Source organism: Lytechinus pictus, chromosome 9 (genome assembly GCF_037042905.1).
Source record: "Lytechinus pictus isolate F3 Inbred chromosome 9, Lp3.0, whole genome shotgun sequence".
Taxonomy (NCBI): Eukaryota; Metazoa; Echinodermata; class Echinoidea; order Temnopleuroida; family Toxopneustidae; genus Lytechinus; species Lytechinus pictus.
In genome coordinates, this window is record NC_087253.1 from 19132271 (window position 1) to 19158911 (window position 26641).

At 36.1% G+C, this 26641-nt stretch overlaps 1 protein-coding gene across 2 annotated transcripts in view; it reads right to left on the reverse strand.

The window, feature by feature from the left end:
• The window catches only part of LOC129268161 (nuclear transcription factor Y subunit alpha-like), a 27949-nt gene continuing 1308 nt past the window's right edge, over positions 1 to 26641 (reverse strand). For both annotated transcript variants that reach the window (XM_064104872.1, XM_064104873.1), the window contains exons 2-12: positions 23208 to 23364; positions 21662 to 21808; positions 20107 to 20163; positions 10949 to 11035; positions 9726 to 9872; positions 8177 to 8273; positions 7243 to 7320; positions 5118 to 5203; positions 2615 to 2788; positions 884 to 1084; positions 1 to 234 (exon numbers count right to left, since the gene is read on the reverse strand). In XM_064104872.1, coding sequence (XP_063960942.1) covers positions 100 to 234; positions 884 to 1084; positions 2615 to 2788; positions 5118 to 5203; positions 7243 to 7320; positions 8177 to 8273; positions 9726 to 9872; positions 10949 to 11035; positions 20107 to 20163; positions 21662 to 21808; positions 23208 to 23330 — 1332 coding nt within the window. In that variant the 5' untranslated portion in view covers positions 23331 to 23364 and the 3' untranslated portion in view covers positions 1 to 99. The remainder of the gene's footprint in view (positions 235 to 883; positions 1085 to 2614; positions 2789 to 5117; positions 5204 to 7242; positions 7321 to 8176; positions 8274 to 9725; positions 9873 to 10948; positions 11036 to 20106; positions 20164 to 21661; positions 21809 to 23207; positions 23365 to 26641) is intronic.

The window sequence follows — 26641 nt, forward strand, 5'->3', positions numbered from 1 at the left end:
CCTTTCCCGATGCACTCCAAGGCCTTGGAAATATCTTAATCAAGGTTCTCTAAAATTCTGAGTTCTAGTTGTCCGTTTTGGCAAGGGTCTGACAGCATACTATTGCGAGACACCTCTGACGCCATTAGATGATAATGTTGTGACGGCGTTGCCTTGACCAATCAGAACTTGTGATGCGGTGGAGGCGTTAACTCCCGTCAGCATGCTGAGGTGAATCATCCCTTCTTGGCTTACCTAAATCAAAGAATATGACCCCAATTATGTAGTAGAAGTAGTAATATTAATAATAATAATAATTACCTAAATTAAAGAATATAACCCCAATTATGTAGTAGTAGTGGTTGTAGTAGTAATAATAATAATAATAATAATACTACTACTAATAATAACAAAAACTACACTAATAACAAACATATCCTAAATCTTACAATGATCTAACGAGGATTGGTTAAGTACTTGTGAAGTGACTAAAATAAATTCATCATAAAAAGTGAATATGGAGTGATGTCAGACCTCTTTATATTTTCAGATATACCAAGATTCTAACACTACTTCGGCGCATACACAAAGAAAGGTTCAATAATAAATGCATGCTTTTGGCAAAAGGGCACTAAATTCAGTCTTGAATGAACCATGATTATACAAGATATCGGCATATGCCTCATGGGTTCAAAGTCTAAGCACTGCATGAATTTTTGTCAGCAACACATTCATCCATGTCTTGCTGCACAAGTCTGAAGAAATTCCCCCAAAGCTGTGAGCACTAGAATTGACACCCTAACTATGCAGGGATAATATAGGAGGTAGTACAGCATCTAACATGGTGAATATGTGTGCAACATTATAAATAACCTTTATTAATATTATTCACAAATCAATGTACCTGTCCATCTGCGCCCGCTGTCAGGGTCATCCCCTGTGGTAGCTGCACCATGGTGGGTAACTGCTGTTGTTGTTGAAGCTGCTGTTTTGACAAGGAGACGGGCGATGGGTTGAGGTCTTCGCCTTCGCCGGAGTTGAATCTACCGCCCTCACCACGGATCCTGTTCATGGCGTGGTTGTGACGAGACTCGTGAAGGTATTTCTGGATGGAAGAAACGGTTTTAAAGCATGATTTATGTGAGGTTTTTAATTTCTGCAATGTTCATCCAGATGAGCCAATATGTTCTTTGCGAGGGCAAGTCATTGAGCATTAACAATGGTTCACTCCCCCCCCCGAGCTATATCTGCTCAGAACGTTCCAGCGCCACTGAATCATGCCAAAGTACAGTAAAACCTGTGGCCATCTACCTATAGAGAGCACTATAAGCAACACCTGGGAGGTCCATCGAGTACACAAATAAGTCTATAGAGGCCACTTTTGGGCATCTCTTGGAAAGTCACCATTAGAACGATTTGACTGGTTATCATATTTCCACTGTGAACATTTGAACCTTACTTAACCTGAATGCCAGTGTAATAAATGATTTTTATTTCTGTGAGGGATTTTTTCTTTTTTGCCATATTGAAAAGATTGCTGAAATTCGGGAGCAATTTCTTTCTTTTCAAGGGCTACTTTTTGTTTATATTCACAACGAACAATTATGCTGTAAAAGCTTATCTCATTATTCTGATGTAAATAGAACATTTATTTTCAAATTGTTCTTGAATATCGTTTGAGCCAGATCTTGGGGGCAACTTTAGATAAATTGTCATCTGAAAGCATTCCATTGTGATTCTATTGTGAAAATATTAGGGGTGAAAATGGCTGTCATGAGGGCAAAATCGCTCATTGCCCTCACACTACTGAATGTACATAATAGTCCAGTAGATATGTGAAAAAGATGCTCGAATCTGGCAGAAAGTGTGAAATTTGGCATACAGGGGTATTTTGGGGCGCTGATTTCAAAAATTGCCGGCCCCAAGCGATTTGACCATCGGGTTGGCCGCCATTTTGAAATCAAAGATGGCCGCCATGAAAAATCATTAAATGTCATTTTCTTGAGTTTTACATGGCATGTGACACTGAAATTTGGCATATAGGGGTATTTTGAGGCACTGATTTCTAATATTGCCGGCCCCCTGCAATTTGACCATTTGGCCGGCGGCTAAATGGCCGCCATCTTGAAATCCAAGATGGCCGCCATGATATATTATTGCAATAATTTTCTAGAGTTTTATATGAACTGCGGTATTGAAATTTGGCATATAGGCTTAATTTGGGGTGCTGATTTCAAAAATTGCCGGCCCCAAGTGATTTGACCATCGGATCGGCCGCCATTTTGAAATCCAAGATGGCCGCCATGAGAAATCTTTAATGTCATTTTCACGAGTTTTACATGACGTGTTACACTGAAATTTGGCATATAGGGGTATTTTTAGGCACTGATTTCAAATATTGCCGGCCCCCAGCAATTTGACAATTTGGTCGGTGACAAAATGGCCGCCATTTTGAAATCCAAGATGGCCGCCATGAAAAATCGTTAAATGTCATTTTCTTGAGTTTTACGTGAGAGGCGACACTGAAATTTGGCGTATAGGGGTATTTTGAGGCACTGATGTCAAATATTGCCGTAAAATCTGTTCAAGAGACTGGAAGAAAAGTCAGCCATAGCTCAAGCCTTTTCACACATACCCTTCTTTCTTTTGGAATCCTTCCTTCAGCTTCAAGCTTAGCTCTAGCTTGTCTCCTCTTCAAGATTCGATGGTACTGCTTGGCATTCACATACAAGGGCTCTTCTTCGAGGAGCTCTGCTCCTGGTAGAGGGATTCTCTGCATGGTGGGAACACCCCCACTGCCTGGTATCATCTACAGAGAATGGAAAATCAGACGGGTCAGTTTACACTACATAACACTTTAATAATACATTATATATTCTAAATTATATCCTACATAAATTAAAACATGTTTGCTGATTGGTTTAAATAGCATCATGTGACCAAACATAATCTCACTATTTCGTAATGATGTTGAAAATGAAACGCCCATCGAAGAAAATGTGCTTTTCCGTGACGTCAATGATGGAATAGTCGACTATTCCATCATTGACGTCACAGATCACGATGGCGCAAGCACTAATACGCGTTCCGCGTGCTGAGCGCGTGGCTTCAGGGAAAGTAGGTCAGTCAGCACAGCTGGTTTGGTTCAGATTAAAAAAGTATGAACTACAAGTACAAGATTTAGATTATCAAGTTCTATTGCTCTTACTTATTAAGTAGGATATAAAACAAATATACCAGGCCTTTATTTCGAAAGTATAGAGGGAATTATTCATTCTCGGATGAATAATTCCCGCTATACTTACTCAAAGCCTGGTATATTTGTATATTATGGATGGCCCAACTACACTTTGCCACTCTCCACCCAGGGGTTAAATGGGTTCTCAGTAAAATGCAGAAAGCCTCCTATCCCTAGCAATCGGTTTTGGAAACTCTTGTTGGAATGCTCCCAAGGGAGTTGAGAAAGTACATTCACTGCCAAAGGGCAAACGAGGATCCGATGACTGGGGTAATACTTATCTGTAAATTGTAAAGCGCTTGGAAACATTTTATCTGATGCACTCTAGAAAAGTGGAATATTTCCATTATTATCAATGAGATCTTGTTAATTAGAAGAGGGAATAAATTCTATTAATAATAATAATAACAATAAAAAAAAAAAAAAAAAATCAATTTATTAGGGGCCATATCTATCTGGTTAGAGGTGCTCAAGGCACACAAGTGAAGGGGGGGGGGGGGAAACAAAATAAACAAGTGGAATCTCTCTGGCGGTTTCACCTGCATCATGCGATTCAATATAGCAGCAGTGCTGACTTTGAAAACTACTATAAATTAATTATTCACAAAAAACACCATTCATATAATGATACAATACTACGTTCATTGACATTTGACCTTGATCATGTGACCTAAAACTTGTCAGTGAAGCTTGATTACCCCTATATCCACATTTTATACACTATATCTATAAACTTTGAAAATTATGACAGCAATCTTATAATTACCTCTAAAATGGCCACAGTTCAATGACCTTAAATGACCTTTGACTTTGGTCATGTGACCTGAAACTCGCACAGGATGTTCAGTGATACTTGATTACTCTTATGTCCAAGTTTCATGAATCGGATCCATAAACTTTCAAAGTTATGATGGTAATTCAACAGATACCCCATTATGACCAAAGTTCATTGACCTTTGACCTTGGTCATGTGACATGAAATGTGCACAGGATGTTCAGTGAAACTTGATTACTCTTATGTTCCAAGTTTTATGAACTAGACCAATAAACTTTCAAAGCTATGATGGTAATTCAACAAATACCCCCAACTTGGCCAAAGTTCATTGACCTTATATGACCTTTGACCTTAATCATGTGACCTGAAACTTGCACAGGATGTTTAGTGATACTTGATTACTCTTATGTCCAAATTTCATGAATCAGATCCATAAACATTCAAAGTTATGATGGTAATTCAACAGATACCCCCAATTTGGTCAAAGTTCATTGACCCTAAATGACCTTTGACCTTGGTCATGTGACGTGAAACTCAAGCAGGATGTTAAGTAATACTTGATTAACCTTATGTACAAGTTTCATGAACTAGGTATATATACTTTCTAAGTTATGAGGACATTTCAAAAACTTAACCTTAGGTTAAGATTTTGATGTTGATTCCCCAACATGGTCTAAGTTCATTGACCCTAAATGACCTTTGACCTTGGTCATGTGACCTGAAAATCAGGCAGGATATTCAGTAATACTTGATTAACCTTATGTCAAAGTTTCATGAACTAGGTTTATATGCTTTCTAAGTTATGCTGTAATTTAAAAAACTTAACCTTCGGTTAAGATTTGGTGTTGATGCCGCCGCCGCCGTCGGAAAAGCGGCGCCTATAGTCTCACTCTGCTATGCAGGTGAGACAAAAAGGAACACAGAAATCATTGATGAAAGGAGTAATACAGGTTAAGTTTTGAGCTTGATCTTAAATGTTTCAACACACTTGCTATTACTGATCTCTCTTGGGAGGGAATTTCCAAAGCGAGGGCCCCGCATAGATGAATGCCCTCCCCCCGCTCTGTTTTACATTCTCGTACATATTTCAATGTTAAGTCTATAAATAATGGAACATTATCTCACCATAACAATACTGTTGTCTGTACCATTGTTTGCTACTTGGAGAATCTGATTACCTCCAGCTGTACTTGCTGCAGTACTTCCTGAAGCTAAAATAAAACACAATTGTTATTATTACTACCTGCAATAGTTCCGGAAGCTAAATACAGGAGATAGTGGTTATTTGAAGAGAATGTTTTTCAAGGGTTTATGTTGAGTCCCAACTTATCCGCAATTCTGATAACAGAAAAAAGAAATCAGAGAATTCGGGGAGAATTTTTTTTAACCATATTTCATGGAAAACTTAATTTTTCATGTCAAAACAATATGAATTACAAAAATGCAGTAAAATTCATGAATATAAAAAAATTTCAATAAAACAGAACTAAACAGAATCAAAGAAAAATACATGTATGCCAATAAAATCATCTCAATGTTTAAAGATAAATTCCAGTTTTGGGAACGATCTCAAAATGACTTTTTACATAATTTAATATAATGATCACCAAAGCGTCTGTTTGTACGAATAAAAAATATGTGCCAAAGGATTCTGGAAGAAATTGTGTAATTGCTGAGAAATAAGCAAAATAAGCGCGGATTTGGTCACTTCCGTCGGGTCTTTATTCCAGCAATAATAATACACTGTCCCACGTGTGCCTATCTGTGTTGGCGATCTTCAGTGTGATCGTTTTTTAGCTAGATATTATGATTTCACAAAGTTCAGTTTGTGTAACTGTACCAGATCTAGATCCACGATGATATATCAATACTTTACCTTGGTTTTACAGACTTTCTCACGAAATCAATGTTTTACTGCAACTACGTTCATTTAGCTTTAACACAAAGTTGCCAAGATTTATTTAAATACTGCAGTGCATGGAAACTTGCATTTTTGTAATTTTCACAGTGCATTTACAATTGCTTTTTCATTTTTTTCAAACAACAATCAAGAAAATAGAATTTGCAATGTAGACAATGGAAACTAGAGACTTAAGTTTGGGTGAAATTACATTTTATGTAAAGTAAAAGTCAAGTGTAGCAGAAATGAAAAGCCATTAGTTTGTTGGTGTAAGAACACACCTGCCAGTTGTTAAGCAATGATTGAAAAATTTGTATTCCAATCAAAATTAAAGGGACATTTGAAATTTTGTAGAATGATTTAAAAATGGAAAATTTTAGAATGATCGAACAGTTAATATTCCAATGAAAATCAAAGGGAATTTGGGATATTTGTATATCAAGCTACCTAAATGCCATAAAAGAATATTACAGTGCAAATACAAAGACCTAAAAAAATCATGTGTTACAAATGATGTAAGAAGATGTAAGTGACCACCAACACCAGATTTTTTTCTCTCAATTACAGAGTTTAATGTATTAGAGTACTGGTACAGAACCATTTCATTCATGTCACTATTGAGACTACACATCTTGACATCAATTCAATTCAATCATAAAAGCAATAAATATAGTTCTCATATCATTTATCTATCTGACCAGAATCAGGTGGCAAAAACATCACTGCACACAAAGTTAATTCAAGTGTTCTTTATTCCTCACAGTTACTAACTCCCTTTAAATGAATTTCACATCATGTTTAAAAAAACTGATTACTGGGACTCTAGAAAAGATGAAAAATGTGTATGCTAATCAAAAGTAAAGGAATTTGAATCCCATATGTTGCTAATTGAGTAATTCAAAATTTCTTTGCAATTAAAATGAAACGCATGAAGTCGAGAAAAATGAATCTGAGCCTCATATGATGGGAATTACGAAGAAATGAACAAACTAGATGTTCCTTGCAAAATATAATCTCTCTAGTACATATTACAGATATTGTAGGGCTCTAATTCCAGTTATATTTTTTTTTGAAAGAGAAATACATGTATACTAACAAATAAAAATCCAAACCACACAAATTAATTTCCCTAAAATATGGAGCCTATTTAATAAAGAAAATGTCCAATTATGGTAACTTTGCCATTATGGTAACTTCCATGACAACGCGGCTCATCAGCCGATCATGTATCATTGCTATGGTAGTGGCTGGCAAAGAGTTAACAACAAAGATACCATTAACGTAAGCTTCAATGAAATAAGGCTATAGAATGATGCAAATGTGAATAATGTTAGTGCAATAAGGTCATACCCGGTTGGACTTGGTTAGTTGTCTGTAACTGCATGACCCCATTGTTATCCCCAGCACCGCCATTACTGCTACCGCTTCCTGTAAGGTCAAAGGTCGTAATAGAGAGTGAAATCCTGAATTCAATTTGTATTGATTTTTTTCCAAACATTTTAAATGCATTAAATAATCTTAAGCTTCAACCAACCTTAAAGAATATTTGGGGTAAGCTTTCGTCCGCTCCTGTGGACTTTCTCAAGCCAACTGATCAGTCAGTTCGCCCCAAATAATCATGAAGGTTGTTTGAAGCTTAAAATGATTTAATTTATCATCCCTAACTGATGTAAAAAGGAGCAAAATTTACTTTATTCACTACATAATAAATAACCATAACAATGTAATTTTATCAGTACTGGTATTAGTACTACTAATTTAAATACAAATAGTAATCCTTTTCCCAATTCCATGAGGACAGCTCCTTCTCCTACTACTAAAGTTACAACTACTACTAAACATGCATTTAAGAATTTGAGGTTACCTTCATAACCTACTGCTTAAATATGCAACATTGGATAAGCTTTTACACTGCAGTAAATGGGGATTTTTTTCAGGGCTACTGGTACGGCTACTACTACTATAAGGCATCCGACTACACCATGAAAGTCCAGGGTTCGATTCCCGGCATGGCCCTTGACCAAGGCATATTTATCTGCATTACTCTTATATTGCATCAAAGTAATATTATGTGTTCGTGTTTAAAAAGAAAAAAAAAAATCCTAATACTACTAATACTATGGTGATTTCTTGCCACTCACGATACAGGAGCATTCAGATATTGTAAAAATATGTGATTTATTGTACACGATTGCTACTGAGCACAAGTGGTTATATAAATACTTGTAGGTCTGAAAGGGGAGAGAGGAGAGGGGGGGGGGGGGTGGGGAGGTATACCATGTACCTTGTAATTGACCACTTGATAAAGTGACCTGGTTATCCCCGGCAACGACCGGCTGGTAGTAGATCGTCTGTCCATCTGCAGTTATCAACTGCTGCAACTATATAAAAAAAACGTTTTGAGTCACTAAATCATTATCTCCAAAATGTCTACATTCTCAATAGCCCAGTGGTGTTTCATGATGCTGTGTGTAAGTTATACAGGTCTTTCCAAGAAGTTCACTTTATTGAGGTTTGCTTGAACAAACCATACTCTGTTTTGTTCATATCCACTTTGTTCAATTAGCTTTATTTGTTTCTCTTCTGTATTCTGCTATCAAACATAGGGATATTTTTACATTTATTGTTTTTTATCAGTCACACTTGGCAAATTATCATTGTTATTATTATTATTATTATTTATTCAAATAGATTAATTAATGATCTGTGTCTCATCTTCGTTTAATCATACAATTTCTTTTGATATTTGTTTGTACATGTAAATTCAACATTTTCAGCCTGCGAGCTGCCTGTTTGATGTTGTTTTTAATCAAACAATTCAATTCAACTCAATTTAATTCAGTTAAATTCAACTTAAATTCAATTCAATTCATATTCAATTCAAATTCAATTCAATTCAAATTCAATTCAAGTTGGGGCACACATTATGACATTCCAGCATAACTCATTACTATAATTATACTATACATTTTTAGGCATTTCATTTGTTTCAAGAACATACAGTTCACTGGAATTTTTTTTGCTATTTAACCTCAAATTGTATACAGCTAATGACCAAAACAGTGCATAAGACTGTTACATTTACACAGTATCCAAGTAGCATCAAGAATTCAGGATATTTAAGTTTTGTAATGAAAGTCAAATTATGGCAATTAGGTTGACTAAAACTTGATACAATATGAACATTTACCCGCTAAGTCAGGTAGCTAAATACCTCAGATTTCCTATACATTGGGTTTTTCTTAAAGAAAATGTAAAATTGTACCTGTGCTACTGGTATTCACCAGTGCTTTAATTGTTTAACAGTAATCAGAGTAACCTGAAAGAAAAAAAGTATATATATACAATGACACTGACACCCCATTCCTAAAATAAAATCTAACAACCTTTTCCAACAGATCTGTTGTCCTGGTTTATTTCTAATTGGCCTAATGCCAATTCGCCCAATTGCCAACTCGTCTACTATCATTTGGTCTACCATCAGTATGTCCACTATCCACATGGTCTAATTGCCAATTCATCCACTCACCATTGTGGAATAACCAGTTGGTCCAATAGCCATTTAGTCCATATACCATTTGGTCTAATTGGACTATGTGTAAATTGTGCAAAATGAATGTTTATGAAATGGATATTGGACCAACTGGTTATGAGACGAAATGGTCATAGACCAAATGGTGATTAGACGAAGCGATGATTGTGGACCAAATGGTTGTTAGACGAAATGGTGATGGACGGAATGGCATTAGACTAAATGAAAGTAGACCATGTGGTGAGTGGACGAGTTGGCAGTAGACGAATTGGCAAATGTACCGTCTTACTTATGGTCTTACCTGTATCTGCCCTTGTTGCTGTTGTTGTTGCTGTGGTTGTTGCTGTTGTTGTGAGTTGCCCTGCTGTGGTTGTTGGACAATGATATGTTGCACCGGCTGACCCTGTTGGTTTGTTGTCTGAACTTGCTGGGGTTGTACAATTTGGATCTAAATGAATAAAATATGAAAATGACTTAAAAACAATGACAAGGTGTGGTCTTGATGAAGTGGATACACTTATACACTTAAAGATAAGTACCAGTTGTGGTAATGATCTCAAAATGAGTTTGAACAGAATCCAATACAATTACCAAAATTTGTATGTAAAAATAAAAAAAATATAAGATAAATGGCTCTGGAAGAAAATGTTTAATTGCTGGGAAATGAGCAAAATAAGCACAGAATTCCATCAAATGTCTGGTATTTTTCAAGCAATATTAATACACTGTCCAACATATGCTTTTCTGTGTTAGTGATCATCAAAATTATCGGTTCTGAGCTAAGATTTCATGATTTCACACAGATCAATTTACAGATCTAGATCTATGATAATATGATGACAATTAACCTTGATTTTTTTAAAAGACTTTCTCACAAAATGATTGTTTGCTCCAACTACTTTCTTTTGCCTTTAAGAAAATATGATTTGCTCTAATCACAAACCGCACATGGTTGCTAAGTGAAAAAGTGCCTACCTTGCGAGGGGGGGTTATAATTTGATGGCAAAGTTACTATAACAGTAACTTTCAAGCAACGGGTCTTGATAACGTTTGCAGCATCATAAGCAAGAGATTTATCAAAACAAGTAAGAATGCGCTGAAGGTATTTCACAAGAGTCAAGTGAGACTTAAAGTCACGCCAATGTGCACATATTATTTAATCCAGTCCGATTGATAACTGATACATACGTGGTAGTGTGCGACCCGTGCGCATGATCTGACAAATGCTGTGAATGCGGCATACATGTTTATCGCACAGTAGGCCTACAGAAATTCAAGTGCGACTTTTAAAGTCTCATTTAAATCTTTGTGAAACATTTCTAATTGTAAAATTTATTCTTGTACATCCATCATGAGGTCAATCAAATTCACTTTGATTCCTGCTATGCCATTTATCTTCATTGGAAAGACACAAATGAACAAAAATAATTGCTGATGCTGAGAGCACTGATATTATTAACATCATTACAACCCATCAAAATGAAATTAAAAAAGTTGTACAAAATAATGAAATGGTGCCAATACCTGTTGTGCTTGTTGCTGTGTTTGTTCCGGTTGTGTCTGCTGTTGCTGTCCTTGGGATGTGGCACTCTGTGTCTGTACCACTTGAGCCTAGCAAAGTAATAATAATAATAAAATAATATAGGATTTGTATAGCGCACGTATCCACCTAGCTAGGTGCTCAAGGCGCTCCTATATTATTCCAGGTAAGCTAGTCTACCAATTCTGGTGCGCACAGCTTTTTGAGGAATTTCTTCCGGCCGGTACCCATTTACCTCACCTGGGTCGAGTGCAGCACAGTGTGGATAAATTTCCTGCTGAAGGAAAACACGCCATGGCTAGGATTCAAACCCACGACCCTCTGTTTAAGAGGCGAGAGTCAGAACCACTAGACCATGACGCACCCAAGTAATATATGTATGCATTTGATTGTATCACATTATCCCAATGGGGGATGTTTCATAAACTGTAATGGGGTGTTGCAAGAAACCTGTACAGATATAGTTTTGTTCCCGAAATTGGTATTGGTAGTCCATAAATGAGTACTTGGAAGATATAGTATTAATTAATTGTTCTTACATGACAATGACCTTGAAAATACAGGTGAAATCCACACAAAAATTCAATAATCCGCCGATATCCCATTATTATAGGTTGTTTACACCCACTTTCACTTGTGTGTCATTTCAATACTAATGGTGACTTTAAGCTGATAATTGCAAATCGTGTTCCTTTCTGGTTCTATTTTAGGCTCCAAATAATACATAAAGTCATATCTTTATCTTCTGACCTTGACATTGATCTAAAAATAGCTGTAAATGCCTTAAAATGGGCATATTCACATTTTAAGGCATTTACAGCTATTTTTAGATCAATGTCAATGTCAAAATATACATATATTACTTTATGTATTATTTGTAGCTTAAAATTGAACAAGAAAGGAGCATGATTTGCAATTATCAGCTAAAAGTCACAATTAGTATTGAAATGAGACAAAAGTGAAAGTGGGTGTAAACAACCTATAATGGGATATTGGTAGATTATTGATTTTTTGTATAAATTTCAGCTGTATTTTCAAGGTCATTGTCATGTAAGAACAATTAATTAATACTATATCTTCAAAGTACTCATTATGGACTACCAATACTGCAAATATCCATTCGATCAGGCATTCAGTCTGTGAGAAAATCAATTTTGAAATGTGTTGTAAAGCTCACGTGTTGTGAATATGCTAATGTTAGGGCATTTATAGCTATTTTTAGATCAATGTCAAGGTCAAAAGATAAAGATATGACTTTATGTATTATTTGGAGCCTAAAATAGAACCAGAAAGGAACATGATTTGCAATTATCAGCTTAAAGTCACCATTAGTATTGAAATGACACACAAGTGAAAGTGGGTGTAAACAACCTATAATAATGGGATATCGGCGGATTATTGAATTTTTGTGTGGATTTCAGCTGTATTTTCAAGGTCATTGTCATGTAAGAACAATTAATTAATACTATATCTTCAAAGTACTCATTATGGACTACCAATACTGCAAATATCCATATGATCAAGCATTCAGTCTGTGAGAAAATCAATTTTGAAATGTGTTGTAAAGCTCACGTGTTGTGAATATGCTAATGTTAGGGCATTTATAGCTATTTTTAGATCAATGTCAAGGTCAAAAGATAAAGATATGACTTTATATATTATTTGGAGCTTAAAATAGAACCAGAAAGGAACATGATTTGCAATTATCAGCTTAAAGTCACCATTAGTATTGAAATGACCAACAAGTGAAAGTGGGTGTAAACACATTTTAACGCCCTATCATTACGGAAAATTGACCCGATTTATTGTTTTTGATGATTTTCAGCTGTGTTTTTCAAGGTCATTGCAAATAAGACAAACTATTTGTGATGCATATCCTTTTAGTACTCATTACAGACTACCATTACAGACAATACCAGTGATTTCTCCCTTTTCATTTTGGATTTATTCCAATTTGAAATGTGCTGAAAACTTGTACGTGTCGTTTTACATCGATTTTGGGGTGTTTACGACCATTTTCGAATGCGTAAACCAGCTATTAAACATTTCGGTCACAAAAAATTTTAAGTATCCCATGAAAATATAGGTAAATGTCTATCAGTATACAGAAATTGGGGTCGCACTTGGATGGGACGAGGGGTGATTTGTGACCTTGAACTTGGCAACTTTTAGAAAAAATCCAACTTTGAGGGCGCCCTACAAGAAATTGACACGCATGGTAGGGCCAATTTTTTGTAGGTCTGTTGAGCAAGTCATAGTCTTCAAATATGCATAATATTGGGTTCTAAGCTAATTGAATTTGGAAGTTATGAGCCTCCAAACATGCACCCAAAAACATTGACTTGGACGCTTAACACCATGTTCGGCGACCTTGTGCGCAATAACGGCTGGTCAGATCCACGTCTAATTATATTGTGTGTGTTAAGACCAACGTTCTCGCCAGGTTTACTCTGACGCTTGGCGGCGCGAAGCGACGCAAGCCGCGCAGCGGCCTCGGTGCGTGCGAAGCACGCACGGGGGGAGGGTTCGGGAGGGGGGTGTCCCCCCTCCCGCGCAAAGCGCGGTAGCTATCGAAAATATCAATATCGACGAGCTTAGATTGCTGCTAAATGCACCACATTTTATGTCTATTTAATGCTTCTCCGGCCACACAGCCGTAACGCTTGCGCGAATTGCAATTGAAGCAGAAAGGCAATTACTGATAACTTAAAAATTGAAGTTAATCTCATTTTATACTTACAGTTATAGATTATTTACATCGATAAATTAACTCCATACTTTCCAATGTTCAGATCGATATCGCTACATCCTTAGAAAGTGCGATTAATTTTGTGAATGCGTGTTGTTTCTTATGACAATGCCCGACTTCATCTACGGACCGCATGCGTAGCCCTTTGAGCTTGCGCTGCGTCACGCCCTTACTAAATCCAAAGATTGTTCCGACTTTATACCTCGGTCACATGTCTACGGCGAGTCGAAAACATCCGTTTTAACATTTTTTGTACCAGCTGAATATACATGTAGGTGGTTTGAATAAAAATTAATAAAACGGCTGTTTTCGACTCGCTGTAGAGCAAATGTGACCGAGGTATTATTTGGAAGCCTCGGAAGTTTTCTTCCGAGGCTTCCAAATAATGGGCATCGGTATTCATGAGACGGGGTCCCCAACTTATATAATTTGCATGGTTTTTTGTTTGGTTTATTCAAAACTCACTGAAACTATAACTCTCATAAGACTTCTGTTGATGATGTTTATACTAATAATATCCAATCGAGATTCTTTTATCACTGTCAATTATTGCTGTGTTCATTTGTATTGTTCGTTACTCACCTATAAAATAATGAATGTGCTATGCTTCATCACGAGCGTGATAAATATTTTTAGTCATTCATAATACTCTAATATTACAAATTTGTTGTTCTTAACTGCGATTTAAAATGTTTTGAAAGTATAGGTTAATTGACAGGAAATAAGATTTCTATTTTTACATAATACATTATATGTAGGCCTACAAATACAGCGTGTGTGAAGGAGAGGAAGAGGGGTGGGGTTGTAGGATGGTCGAAGGGAGACAGCGATAGGGGAGGGGTCGTGGCGTGGACAATGACAAGGGGATGTTGAGATCGTGTGTGTGGGATTGGTGAAGAAGTCAATATTCGAAGCGAATACATTTTTATAGACGTGTCTATACTTCTACCGATGATGACGGCCGAATAATCTTTCTTTACATGTATCTTTTGGTGAATTAAAAAAATATTTTCTTCCACCATGAGTGGGATGATCGAGGTACGTGATTCAATAAATTGCATCACAATATCACTATAGGTGTAGTTTGAAAATCACGAACAGTTTATTAAAAATGAATAAAAGAGAAAGATCTTCTTAATTATATAGCACCCATCCAGCGTAAACACCATGAAGAGTTTTTGAGGTCACGAAATCAGCTGATTCGCTCTCAAACAACAGGTTAACAGGTCACACATGTGGGACACATTCCAAGGGCGGGAATTCGGGGAAACCCGTTTTCAAGCACAATGATTGGCTCAACCCAGAAAGTGAATACTAATTAATTAGATCACGTGCCATCGGCTTTGGGGCGTCTCGTTCACATTCCAAGTATAATTCCAGTATAATTAGGCTAACGACGTTGTCAAGATATAACTCATATATTAAAAGCACAATTCCGATATAAAACATAAAGACATAAGTGAACTTGAAAAATTCATCCAACGATATTCAAATTATACTAGCAACTCATTGTGGGCGTGAAAAAACGATATACATATCCGATATCCTCTAAAACGTTCACACATATCAACTTCAATAATTCGTACTTGAAACGAATATCTGTTAATGAATTGCCAATTCCACTTTGTTGAATGTGTACTTCTATCGAAATCTATTGAATCACGTACCCCTCCCGACCCAAGGTGGATTTTCCAATCGCCATAAAGATTATGAAGCCACAATCACAGTAGACACATCCATAAATGAATATCAATTTCATTCGCTACGAACAATCCCTCCCCACAAAGTCACAAACATCCCATCATTTTCATCTACATTGCCCACGGCCACCCCCCATTATTCTCTATTTTTCCTTTACACAAATTAATTTCAAATGATATTTTATTTTAAATCGTAGTTAAGCAATTGTACAACAAATTCATAAAGCATTCACTGTGATGACTAAAAACATTTCTCAGGCCCGTGACAGGTGCGCTCATTATTTAATTGGCAGGCAAAGAGTAATAAAGAACAATACAAATGAAAATACACTGTACGTATAACTCACATTCAAAAATGAGTCGTAATGATAAAAAATGTGAATAATATTAATAAATATTATTAATCATGAAAATTATAACAGATTGAATGAATATATGAAAAAAATCAAATTAAATTAGTTTTGGATCCCATCTAATTTTGGAAGACTATCGGATCCCCGGATCATTGATTTTGATGCCATGTGCGATTTGTATTATGAATGTGACCGTTGCGAGCGCAAATGCAGTGGCACAGAACTTGGTAGACACGCCGTCGCGAAATTAATCAACAGTTTCAAAAGATCGATGTAGAGATCAAGACTTTGGAAATAACGGCGTAAAATCGGAATCTAAATGTGAATAAATCATTTTGATGTAAGTAAATGAGTTGGACATTATATCAATCCATTCCATTGGCTTTGTCATTATTAATGTGATCTTTGAATAGTTTTCTCAATTCGCTCTACGGCGGTGTCATCAGAAATGCATTCAATGAATTCATGTAGATGTAGCTATAAAGGCTGGGGCCTGGGACGAGATAAAACTATATTTCGATCGAATTTTGATAGTAATTTTGACACACTTTATTTTTGACATAATAAGTGACAATATCAACTGAAATTCGTAATAATCTAAATTACATTGCCCAAGCTAGTAACCCACGATACCCCTCTCCCCTCACTTGTTTTTGAGCGCATTTACTACCATTTTAAAGACGTAAATAATGTGAGCAATGCGATACGCAAATGCGAAGTAAACATCTTCGCGCTTCCCACAATAGAGATTGGGCTTCAGTCGAGGTCGTATCGTATATAGCGCACTAAGCTAGTAGTAGTGAGTGAGTCAAAGAAATCCCGGGAAGAAATCGTGGACGTATAATCGACAAGTCTATTTTAGGATCTGAAAAGCAGATTATTTTTAAAATATATTATTCAGTTTTTGTGTAGATCTAGGCCTGATTTACAGTTGTCGGCCACGGTTGTCGGGAAGTTCACGGTTGGCGGATTTGCCCTGAAAATTTTCAGGGTTGGCGGCGCCCGCCAACCGTGACGCGTGGTAGCGAGAACGTTGGTTAAGACTATAAAGTTCTTCCAATTTACAGAAAATTAGAACACTGCGTCATCAAACTTGGCTCCAGCAGTCAATCAAAAATAGCTAATTTTATTTAAACTTTATTGTTTGACCAGACATTGGTTGCTAAGGGAGGCCATAACTTAGCAACCGTTTGACCTTGGGGCAAAATATTTCATTTTTTTCCGTCAGACACTTGGGGGAACATTTGGTGCGAGTTTAAAGAAAATCGAAGGGGGTCGGGTGACAAATTGTCTAAAAATTTGTTGATTTGACGTGGATTGACCCCTTTGTCAATCAGAACCCATGCTTCCGTTGCAGGCCACTTTCAATGTTCCCCTTAAGGCCAGTCAATAGAGTTTCACTCAGTGATGTAGGGGAGACCGGGGTTAGTTGGAACATTTTTGACAAAAATGGCTGTAAAATCCAAATAGATTTTATTTGAGAAACAATCAATATATCAGCTTGAAGCATATATCTAAGGGCTTCAAATGTACCCCATAAAATTTTTAAGTCTATTATGGTTATTGAAAAAATCCACCTCGAACAAGACCATCGCAAACGTTCCAACTTACCCCAATACGGGGTAAGTTGGAACATGGTATGGGGTAAGTTGGAACACTGCATGGTCAATTAAGAATTATACTAAAACTACTTAAAACTGTAACATTACATGGTTTTAGCCTATTTGCTTTATTTTTTCAAGTTCAAAATATTTAAAGTGTGGATTTGTTGAACTTTCTGTTTTCTATTATACAGCCACTCACGCAAGCAGACTGTGTAGTAGAATTCTGCATATTTGGGTGCGTTAGGTTTTACATGCAATTAAGTGTACTATCAGCAATTTCATGTACTTCTGCATCAAATTTACAAGACAAAAATTAATTGTTTATATTTTTTTCATTTAAAGCAAATAAGCACATGAAATTTGCCCTAAATTATTATTTTTTTGTATGTTTTTGCCTTTAACTCTATTCTTTAAGCTAGTATAATGCTAATTTTTGGTGAGAGTATCAATTTTCACATTTATAACAAATATCCACCAAAAATTGCAAAAAATATAATTTCTTATGTATTTTTTGTTTTTTTTTACTTGTATTTCTTTGTTTTTTTTAACTTTTGTTTTTTCCGATGAACTTTGTCGGGACTCTTTTGCGATCAGAAATATTATAAGATAAATCTATTTGAACCAACAAAAGTAAAAAAATATTCATACATTTATGACTTTTGGTTGAAAAACACAATTTGCATTGACCTTGTACATGTAATCACGTTTTTGAGCAATATTGGGTTTGACATGCACGTACAAAATGTTGCGTAATTTCAAAACCGCGCACACAGGCATCGCAAATTTGGTCTCAAATGATGCGCAAGACTTGAAAGTAAAAAGTCAGCGAGCAGTGTAGTAAAATAATTTCGCGCGACGGCGTAGTGACGAAATTTCTCCAGGGGGGGGGGGGGGGCTCAAATTGACCCCCCCAGTTTGATAAGGGTTAATATTGCATTAGGGGCCTACAATAGGCCTAAAGTGCACACTCAGACCTAACTGATAAACAAAACAAGCATGGTATACAATACATGTTCAGAAGAGTGTGAAATACTCTCTATATTTTTTTCTCATATCCAATGTTTTTATTCATAATTATGTTTGGGGTAAGTTGGAACATGTTCCAACTAGCCCCTTCAATTTTGTTCCAACTAACCCCGGAGGCACATTTGACGTTTATATTAAAGCTTACAGCACAAAAAAGGGACTTCACTATGGCATATTAATAACCTTATTTTGTAGATTGGTACAAGTGTCTATTATACCCCCAAACTGGCCAACTTGATCTATAAACTTCTCTGAGATAGTAAAACATTTCTGAAAGAGAAAAAAAATACTCAGAAGGTCAAAAAACAAAAATTCCTGTCTAACTTCACCAGGCTTGTTGCACATGTGTTGTCTGTAATATGGTGGATGGCTGTTGATAATGACAATAAATTGAGGGCAGTATTGCAGAAATTTATTTAAAGACGTTAAAGAAAATTACAATGTTTCAACTTACCCCATGTTCCAACTAACCCCGGTCTCCCCTACAGAGGATTCAAGAACCGAGTAAATGCATTGCCAAATACCCATCAAATGTCAAAGAACAGCTGGGAGGTCTTTGTCGAAAATTGGTGAACCAGAACAGCAGTTTCGTGTTAAAGGACAAGTCCACCCCAACAAAAAGTTGATTTGAATAAAAAGATAAAAATCCAACAAGCATAACACTGAAAATTTCATCGAAATCGGACGTAAAATAGAAGGTTATGACACTTTAAAGTTTTCCTTAATTTCACAAAACAGTTATATGCATATCCTGGTGGGTATGCAAATGAGGAGACTGATGACGTCATCCAATATACCTTTTGTATTTTATTATATGAAATACGGAATATTCTATTTTTCTCCTCATTGTCAAGTGAAACAATGATTAATTCCCCCCTGAACATGTGGAATAAGCATTGTTTACTAGTACTATATGATTCAGTCAGGTTGATCCTTACTGTCAAATCTATAAAAAATGAAATATTGTATAATTCAAACAATAAAAAACAAAAGAAATAGTGAGGGACATTATCGACTGTCTCATTTTAGTTGTGCATATCACTGTTTTGTGAAAAATAAGCAAAATTTAAAAATGCCATAGCTTTCTTACTTTACATCCGATTTTGATGAAATTTTCAGTGTTTTGCTAGTTTGATTTTTCTCTATTTATTCAAGTCAACATTTTTCTGGGGTGGACTTGACCTTTAAGTTTCAGAGCTGATGAAAAATTCTAACTATGTCATTTGTCCAGAATCAAGGACAAAACTGCTGTTTTGATCCACCAATTTTCGACAAAGACTTCTTCGTTGTTCTTTGTCATGACAGGCATTTGACAATACATTTCCTCTGTTCTTGAAACCTCCACACCTCGCTGAGCAAAAACTCCCAATTATCATTTAATCATCAAAAACTTCAATCCAATTAATATTTGAATTTTTAATTGTCTAATATTCATCACTTTTCAATATTGTATTTACATAGTTTTTATTATATTTAATGAATTTTTATGTACACTTGCTCTTTAAGAATTATTTATTATCTATGTATATCACAATTCCTTACATGTACCTGTTTAAATTGTAAATGTTGCTTTTACCCATAATTTATATGTGAACATTGTATTGTATATATATATAAACATGTTATTTTCAGCCTTTTGGCTGTGTAACATGTATTGTTCTTATACAAAATAAACCATGATTGAATGGAATTGAATCATCTTTTTCTTACCTGACCCTGTGTGGTTTGGGTGTTGCCTTGGAGCTGTTGGGTGGGAATGAGTTGAATCTGAAAAAAAAAAAAAATTGATCTTATTTACACATACATGTAACACACAGGTGCCATGAAAATATGACATTATACTAATGATAAGGTGAAAATTAACCGCAAGTCTTTCTTATGAAATCACTTTTTTTTCTTCATATTTTGAATATTTAGCATTCCTTAAATAGCAAGCAGACCTTGAGCAAGGGACACAGGGCACATGTCAACAAAACAGAAGTACCAAAAGCCAATACAGAGTACAACAAGAGTGTCGCTATTAAAGGCGAGCAAATAATATGCCCGCCATTACCGCGGAAAATTGAATTATTGGTCAAGCAAGAAAAGTGGAAGGTGGCGACTTGACCCTTGATCTTCTGACCTCAAAATCAATAGAATTCGCGGGATCCATGCTCTAGTATCATAGACAACAAATTATACAAGCCTAGGTTAAGTTAAACTGAAGTTAATGCGTTTACAAGGACTGCAGAAGGGTAAGATGAAAGCATGTCACTGTGTACTTGACCTTTGACCTTTTGACCTCAAAATCAATAGGGTTCCTGAGATCCATGTTTAGTATCATACACACCAAATTATATGTGCCTAGGTTAAGTTAAACTGAAGTTATCACGTTTACAAGGACTGCAGAAGGCAGGGTAAGATGAAAACATGTGACTGTGACCTTAACCTTTGACCTTTTGACCTCAAAATCAATAGGCTTCCTGGGATCCATGCTGGGATCATACACACCAAATTATATGAGCCTAGGTTACGTTAAACTGAAGTTATCAGGTTTACAAGGAAAAATTAACGGACGGACGGACACTGAGCGTGATAAAAACTTACAATCATATGAATCTGTCCCTTTTTAATAATAAAGCGAGATAAGATGAAAGACAAACTGAAATACACAGATATACATGTACCAAAACACTCTTGCTTTATTTCTTCCCTTTTCAGAGTCCCTATTGTTGGTAATTGTATCTTTTATTGTGATGACTATAGTATAAACTCGATTATGGCTGTGACTGTGCACCTTGATACTCAAAATATATATAACAACAATATATTGGACTTATATTGCATCAAGACCGCTCTGTAGAGTGCTCAAGTTGCTTTTCAAGAATTTTGAAGGAAATTAAGAAGAATGAAAAAAATAAACATTTTTAGGCATTTTTGTTCGAAGTTTAAAAAGTTAAATATTTTTTAATGAGTTCAGGAAGGCTGATCCATAACTTAGCAGACGATTTTCATTTGAGATGACTAACTCGATTATGGCTTTGACTGTGCACCTTGATAATCAGAATATATATAACAACAACATATTGCACTTATATTGCACCAAGACCACTCTGTAGAGAGCTCAAGTTGCTATTCCAAGAATTTTGAAGGAAATTAAGAAGAATGGAAAACATAAAAATTTTAGGCATTTTTGTTAGAAGATTAAGAAGTAAAATATTTTTTAATGAGTTCAGGAAGGCTGTTCCATAACTTAGAGGTTGAGTTTCATTTGAGAGGAACATACCTGTTGCACCTGACCACCGGAACCCACGACCTGCAGTGTTTGGGCCAGCTGCTGTAGCTGTGTTGTCCCCGTCTGACCTCCAGCGACCTGCAGTGTGATTGGTTGACCCCCGGCCAAGATCTGACCTCCCCCACCGACCTGGACCAACTGAACATTGAGGATGAAAGTGAAACATATGGATTAGTTTAGCATTCAGCTGCTCTTTAGTGCATGCCACATTTTATAAGTATGTCACTCTTTCATAGCAAATGTGAAATCTCTAAATAAAAAAGGTTACTATGTTAAATTCATTCTTCTAAAATAGATTTTTGTGGTTTCACCAAATGTTTATTTATGCTATTATATTTCTGCTTTCATATAAACATACCATGGGCCTGTAACACAAAGCTTAGCAATCATCAATGTACAATTAATCATGAAAATCAAGTGTATGATTAATCGTTAACCTCTGTGTTACTGGACTCAGGAAGGTGTTTTACGAGAGTTTTCACTAATATCCTACAGTGGCAAAGAGGAAGGGGGAAATAAGATACTAGTACAAGATAGATAAATGGTTTTTATTATGATAAAATTCAATTAGCAGCCAAAGGCTGAATTACAAGAATTTGTACAGAGTAAAATTTCAGTATACAAACAGATAAACAGTAAAAAAAAAACGACAACAACAACGTATATCAATGTATAATATAGGGACGGGGATACGGAGAGAAATGTATAAAAAGGAAGAAGTAATTTTATAAATAAGAATGAGAAAAGGTAAGGACTGGAGTAGACTAAAGTTACAGAGAGCATTTAACATAATGAACATTTTAAAATATGTATATATTTGAGCAATATTGATGGAATAACAATATATATATCCGTGTAATTTCTCACAGTAAATGATAGATTGTATATGATTTATATAATACTTTTTTTTTTAAAGAAAAAAAACGAAAGCTTTCAAATAGGGGTAAATTTGAAAGAGTGAAACATGTATCCCGTACAATAGAATTCTGAATAAAACAATAATCTAGGTTGGGATTGTTATCGGTATGCTTGATCATGATATCTATTTTACTACTTTTTAGTAAATGGAGGTTTGAATTGTGATTTCATACAAAAGGTTGATATTGATATAATATATTTCAATCCATCTGTACTTGCTGCACTTTGTTGTTTTTCTCTCTTTTTTGCTTGCCATTGTCTTTATTTTTTATTTTTATTTCTTTAATGATCGATTGATTTGTAATTATTTTCTTTGAATCAATTAAAACAAAACAAAACACACACACACAAACAAAAATTGGTGATATTCCTTGTCCTGATTGGCTGGAGTAACACTGGTCTCTGACTGTTCCTATGGAAACTGTCAGAGGTAACAATAATTCAGCGTATGGCCTTTCTCATGAGAAAAAAGTAGTAGAATTTAAATGAATCTGTGTGAAATAGGTGCCTTAATATATTTTCAACATGTACATGCACAGTGTTATGTGATGTATCACCATACATTTTTCAATTGTTTTAGGAGAAATCTTTAGACTTCTTTGAATTTAAATAAAAATACCTGCTGTCCTTGCAACTGTAGTTGGACTTGCTGACCACCGGCCTGGGCACCTTGGGTCTGAATGGTCTGGATCTGACCAAGCTGATCAGCGGTCAAAGTCTGGGCTACGGTATTCCCTTCCATGGTTCAAGAATTTGTTTAACTTCTACTTGAGTCTCTGTAAAGGTATGAAGGAAAATATTTATCACTGAAGGTAATTAACGTCCCCGCCCCATGTAATTACTATGGCAACGAGGCACGAGATGTACTTTTTGACCCCCCAGGACCAAAATCCAATTGAAACCAGTTGGATTTCCAACTGGTTTCAATTGGTTTCAATTGGTTTTAACTGGTTTCAATTGGTTTTAACTGGAATTTAACAATTTCCAGTTGAAACCAATTGAAACCAGTTGGGCAACTGGAAATCCTAACTGGAACCAGTTGGGTAACTGGAAATGACTTCCAATTGGAAATGATTTCTAACTGGAACCAGTTGGGTAACTGGAAATCCTAACTGGAACCAGTTGGGTAACTGGAAATTACTTCCAACTGGAAATGATTTCTAACTGGAACCAGTTGAGTAACTGGAAATCCCAACTGGAACCAGTTGGGTAACTGGAAATGACTTCCAACTGGAAATGATTTCTAACTGGAACCAGTTGGGTAACTGGAAATCCTAACTTGAACCATGCAGTTGTGTAACTGGAAATCCTAACTGGTACCAATTGGGTAACTGGAGATAACTTCTAACTGGAAAGATGGGTAACTGAAAATGAATTCTAATTGGAACCAGTTGGGTAACTGGAAATGATTTCCAATTGGTTTCCAATTGGAAATTTTCCAGTTACCCAACTGGATCCAATTGAAACCAGTTAATTTGCATATTATCTGCCAGTGTGCACAGATTAATGTTTTATGAGATCCATCATCATTAACAATGTATCTATTTAATTCTTTTCAATTTCAAGTGCCACACTTTTTAAAGATAAGTATTTAGAATACTTAGCAGTGAAAACCATGTTCATAAATGTTATAGATTATAATTAAAACAGATTAAAGGATAATTAGTACACCACTAACTGTTACCAAATTACATCAAATAAAAATACATATATTTGAAGATCTTCCATATAATACTGTATATACATATGAAAGTCTGTATTTTATCAATGCCCTTTACATTGGTATTAATCACTGGCGTAAATCCCGGGGGGGATGGGGGGGATATATCCCCCCCACTTTTCGAGGAGGGGGGGATGGCCTGTACAAACATCCCCCCCACTTTTTACGAAAGAAATGAAAAAAAAATCACAAGAGATAATTGTTTTATCGGTTAAAATTCTTCCAAAAATACCGCTTAACAAATAAAATAATATTATTGAATCATAAAATGCAAATAAAGAGCCAGTTCACCATTTCCAAACGAAATACTTATGTCCTTATTATAACATTGAAGAAAAACCCCCGTTTCTTCCAATTCATCAATGTTGGGGTCTTTGGGAAGGGATTAAGATGGAATGTCAACTTTTTTTTTATGTAATCTCTAATAAAACCATTAAACCATCATGGGGTAAAAAGATAATAATATTGGAGGGGTATTTGCCATATGGACATACAGTGGCGTAACTACGGGGGACATGGGGGGGGCACATCCCCCCCCCCATCGGCTGACCAAAAAAACAAAAAACGGGGAAAGGGGGGGAAGGAGAAAAGAGGGAGAAAGGAAGAGAAACGTAGTGGGAAAGAAGAAAATATTATTCATTATAATGTTATATTATATTATAATTATGTTAAGTTACATTACATAAGAAACATTTTTATCATAACTTTATGAAACATAATTTGCCCAGGGCCTACATCTTCATTGTTCCTGGTGCTCGCATTGTCTGTTTAACGAGATATATAATCCTGTTGTACTAAAACATCCCGTTTTCAAGTCGATATAAACCAAATATATTTCCTAGCACTTGAGTTATCATTGTTTTATGTAGTGACATATGCTTCTTTTTCATGACTCAAAAGTGATTGCCCCATGTTAAGGTCTTCGTATATATGAAACATTTCCTGTCCGTGATTACGTTCGCATTAGTGGATTGGTGATATATGTCTGCTCTTCATGAATTCCTAAAATCAGTCCTTAAAATGTCCCTTCTTCTGATCTGAATATCAAAAATTTTCAGCTCGCGCTTCGCGCTCGCATCATTTGGTTAATGATATATGTATGGTCCTAGTTAATTCCTACAAAGAAACCTTAGAATGCCCCACTTCAGGTCTGAATTATCTAAGTTTTCAGCTTGCGCTTCGCGCTCGCATTGTTAAGCGAGACAGGTACCTATCATGATTACACAAATTTGATTATAATGTCCCTTTTTAGGTGTGAATATAAACAAATTTCAGCTCGCGCTTCGCGCTCGCTTTATTTGATCAGTGAGATACATATCCGTTTAATGACATTGTCCTTAAAATGTCTCTATGAGGTCACTCACTCAGTCATTCAAAAATTTTGCTGGTGCCCCCCCCCCATGCCGTGACCCACGGTACGCCACTGTGGACATATCAATGACAATTCCTTGCATATCTAAAACATGATTGCAAAAAAATGCCAAAATATTTCAGTCATCCCCCCCACCCATCAACACGGATTTACGCCAGTGGTATTAATAGACATATAATACTGCTTCTGTGTTGGCAAATGAGCAATAGTTAGTGCAAATGCTAATTAATTTGTAAAAAATTAAGTTCATTCCAATTAGTTCCAATTGGATCCAGTTGGAAACCAATTGGTTTCAACTGGTTCCAGTTGAAACCAGTTGCCTCCAATTGGTTTCAACTGGAACCAATTGAAACCAGTTGCCTCCAATTGGATTCAACTGGTTTTAATAGGGAAATTGGAACAACTGCACCAATTGCCAACTGGTTCCAGTTGCCCAATTGGGTTTAACTGGAACCAATTGGCAACTGGTTTTCAATTGGAACCAATTGGTTTTAACTGGAACCAATTGGCAACTGGTTTTCAATTGGAACCAGTTGTTCCAATTTCCCTATTGAAACCAGTTGGCCAACTGGTTTCAATTGGTTTTGCCCTAATTGGTTTTAACTGGATTTTGGTCCTGGGCCAACAGTACATGTTTAGGGTCCGATTTGAGCGAGGTGTGTGGGGTGGTACTAAAGTAAAGGTAAAGCCGACGTCCGAGATCACGTCCGTGACATAACAATCGTTGTACTTGTTAAGGGGATTCAATTCAGGGAATATTGTCAAGGGTACCGTTTTGTTTCCACTTATTAAGGGTAGGGTTTCACACGCCAATACTTATTAAGGGGTGCATTTTCAGAACATGGATAATACTTGTTTAGGGTGCTTTTCGAAACCCGATGCATGGTCACACATGGTATATATCCACTCACAATGGAAGTGGCCCGGCCCCACCCCCCCCCCCCCCCTGGGCAACGAGGTT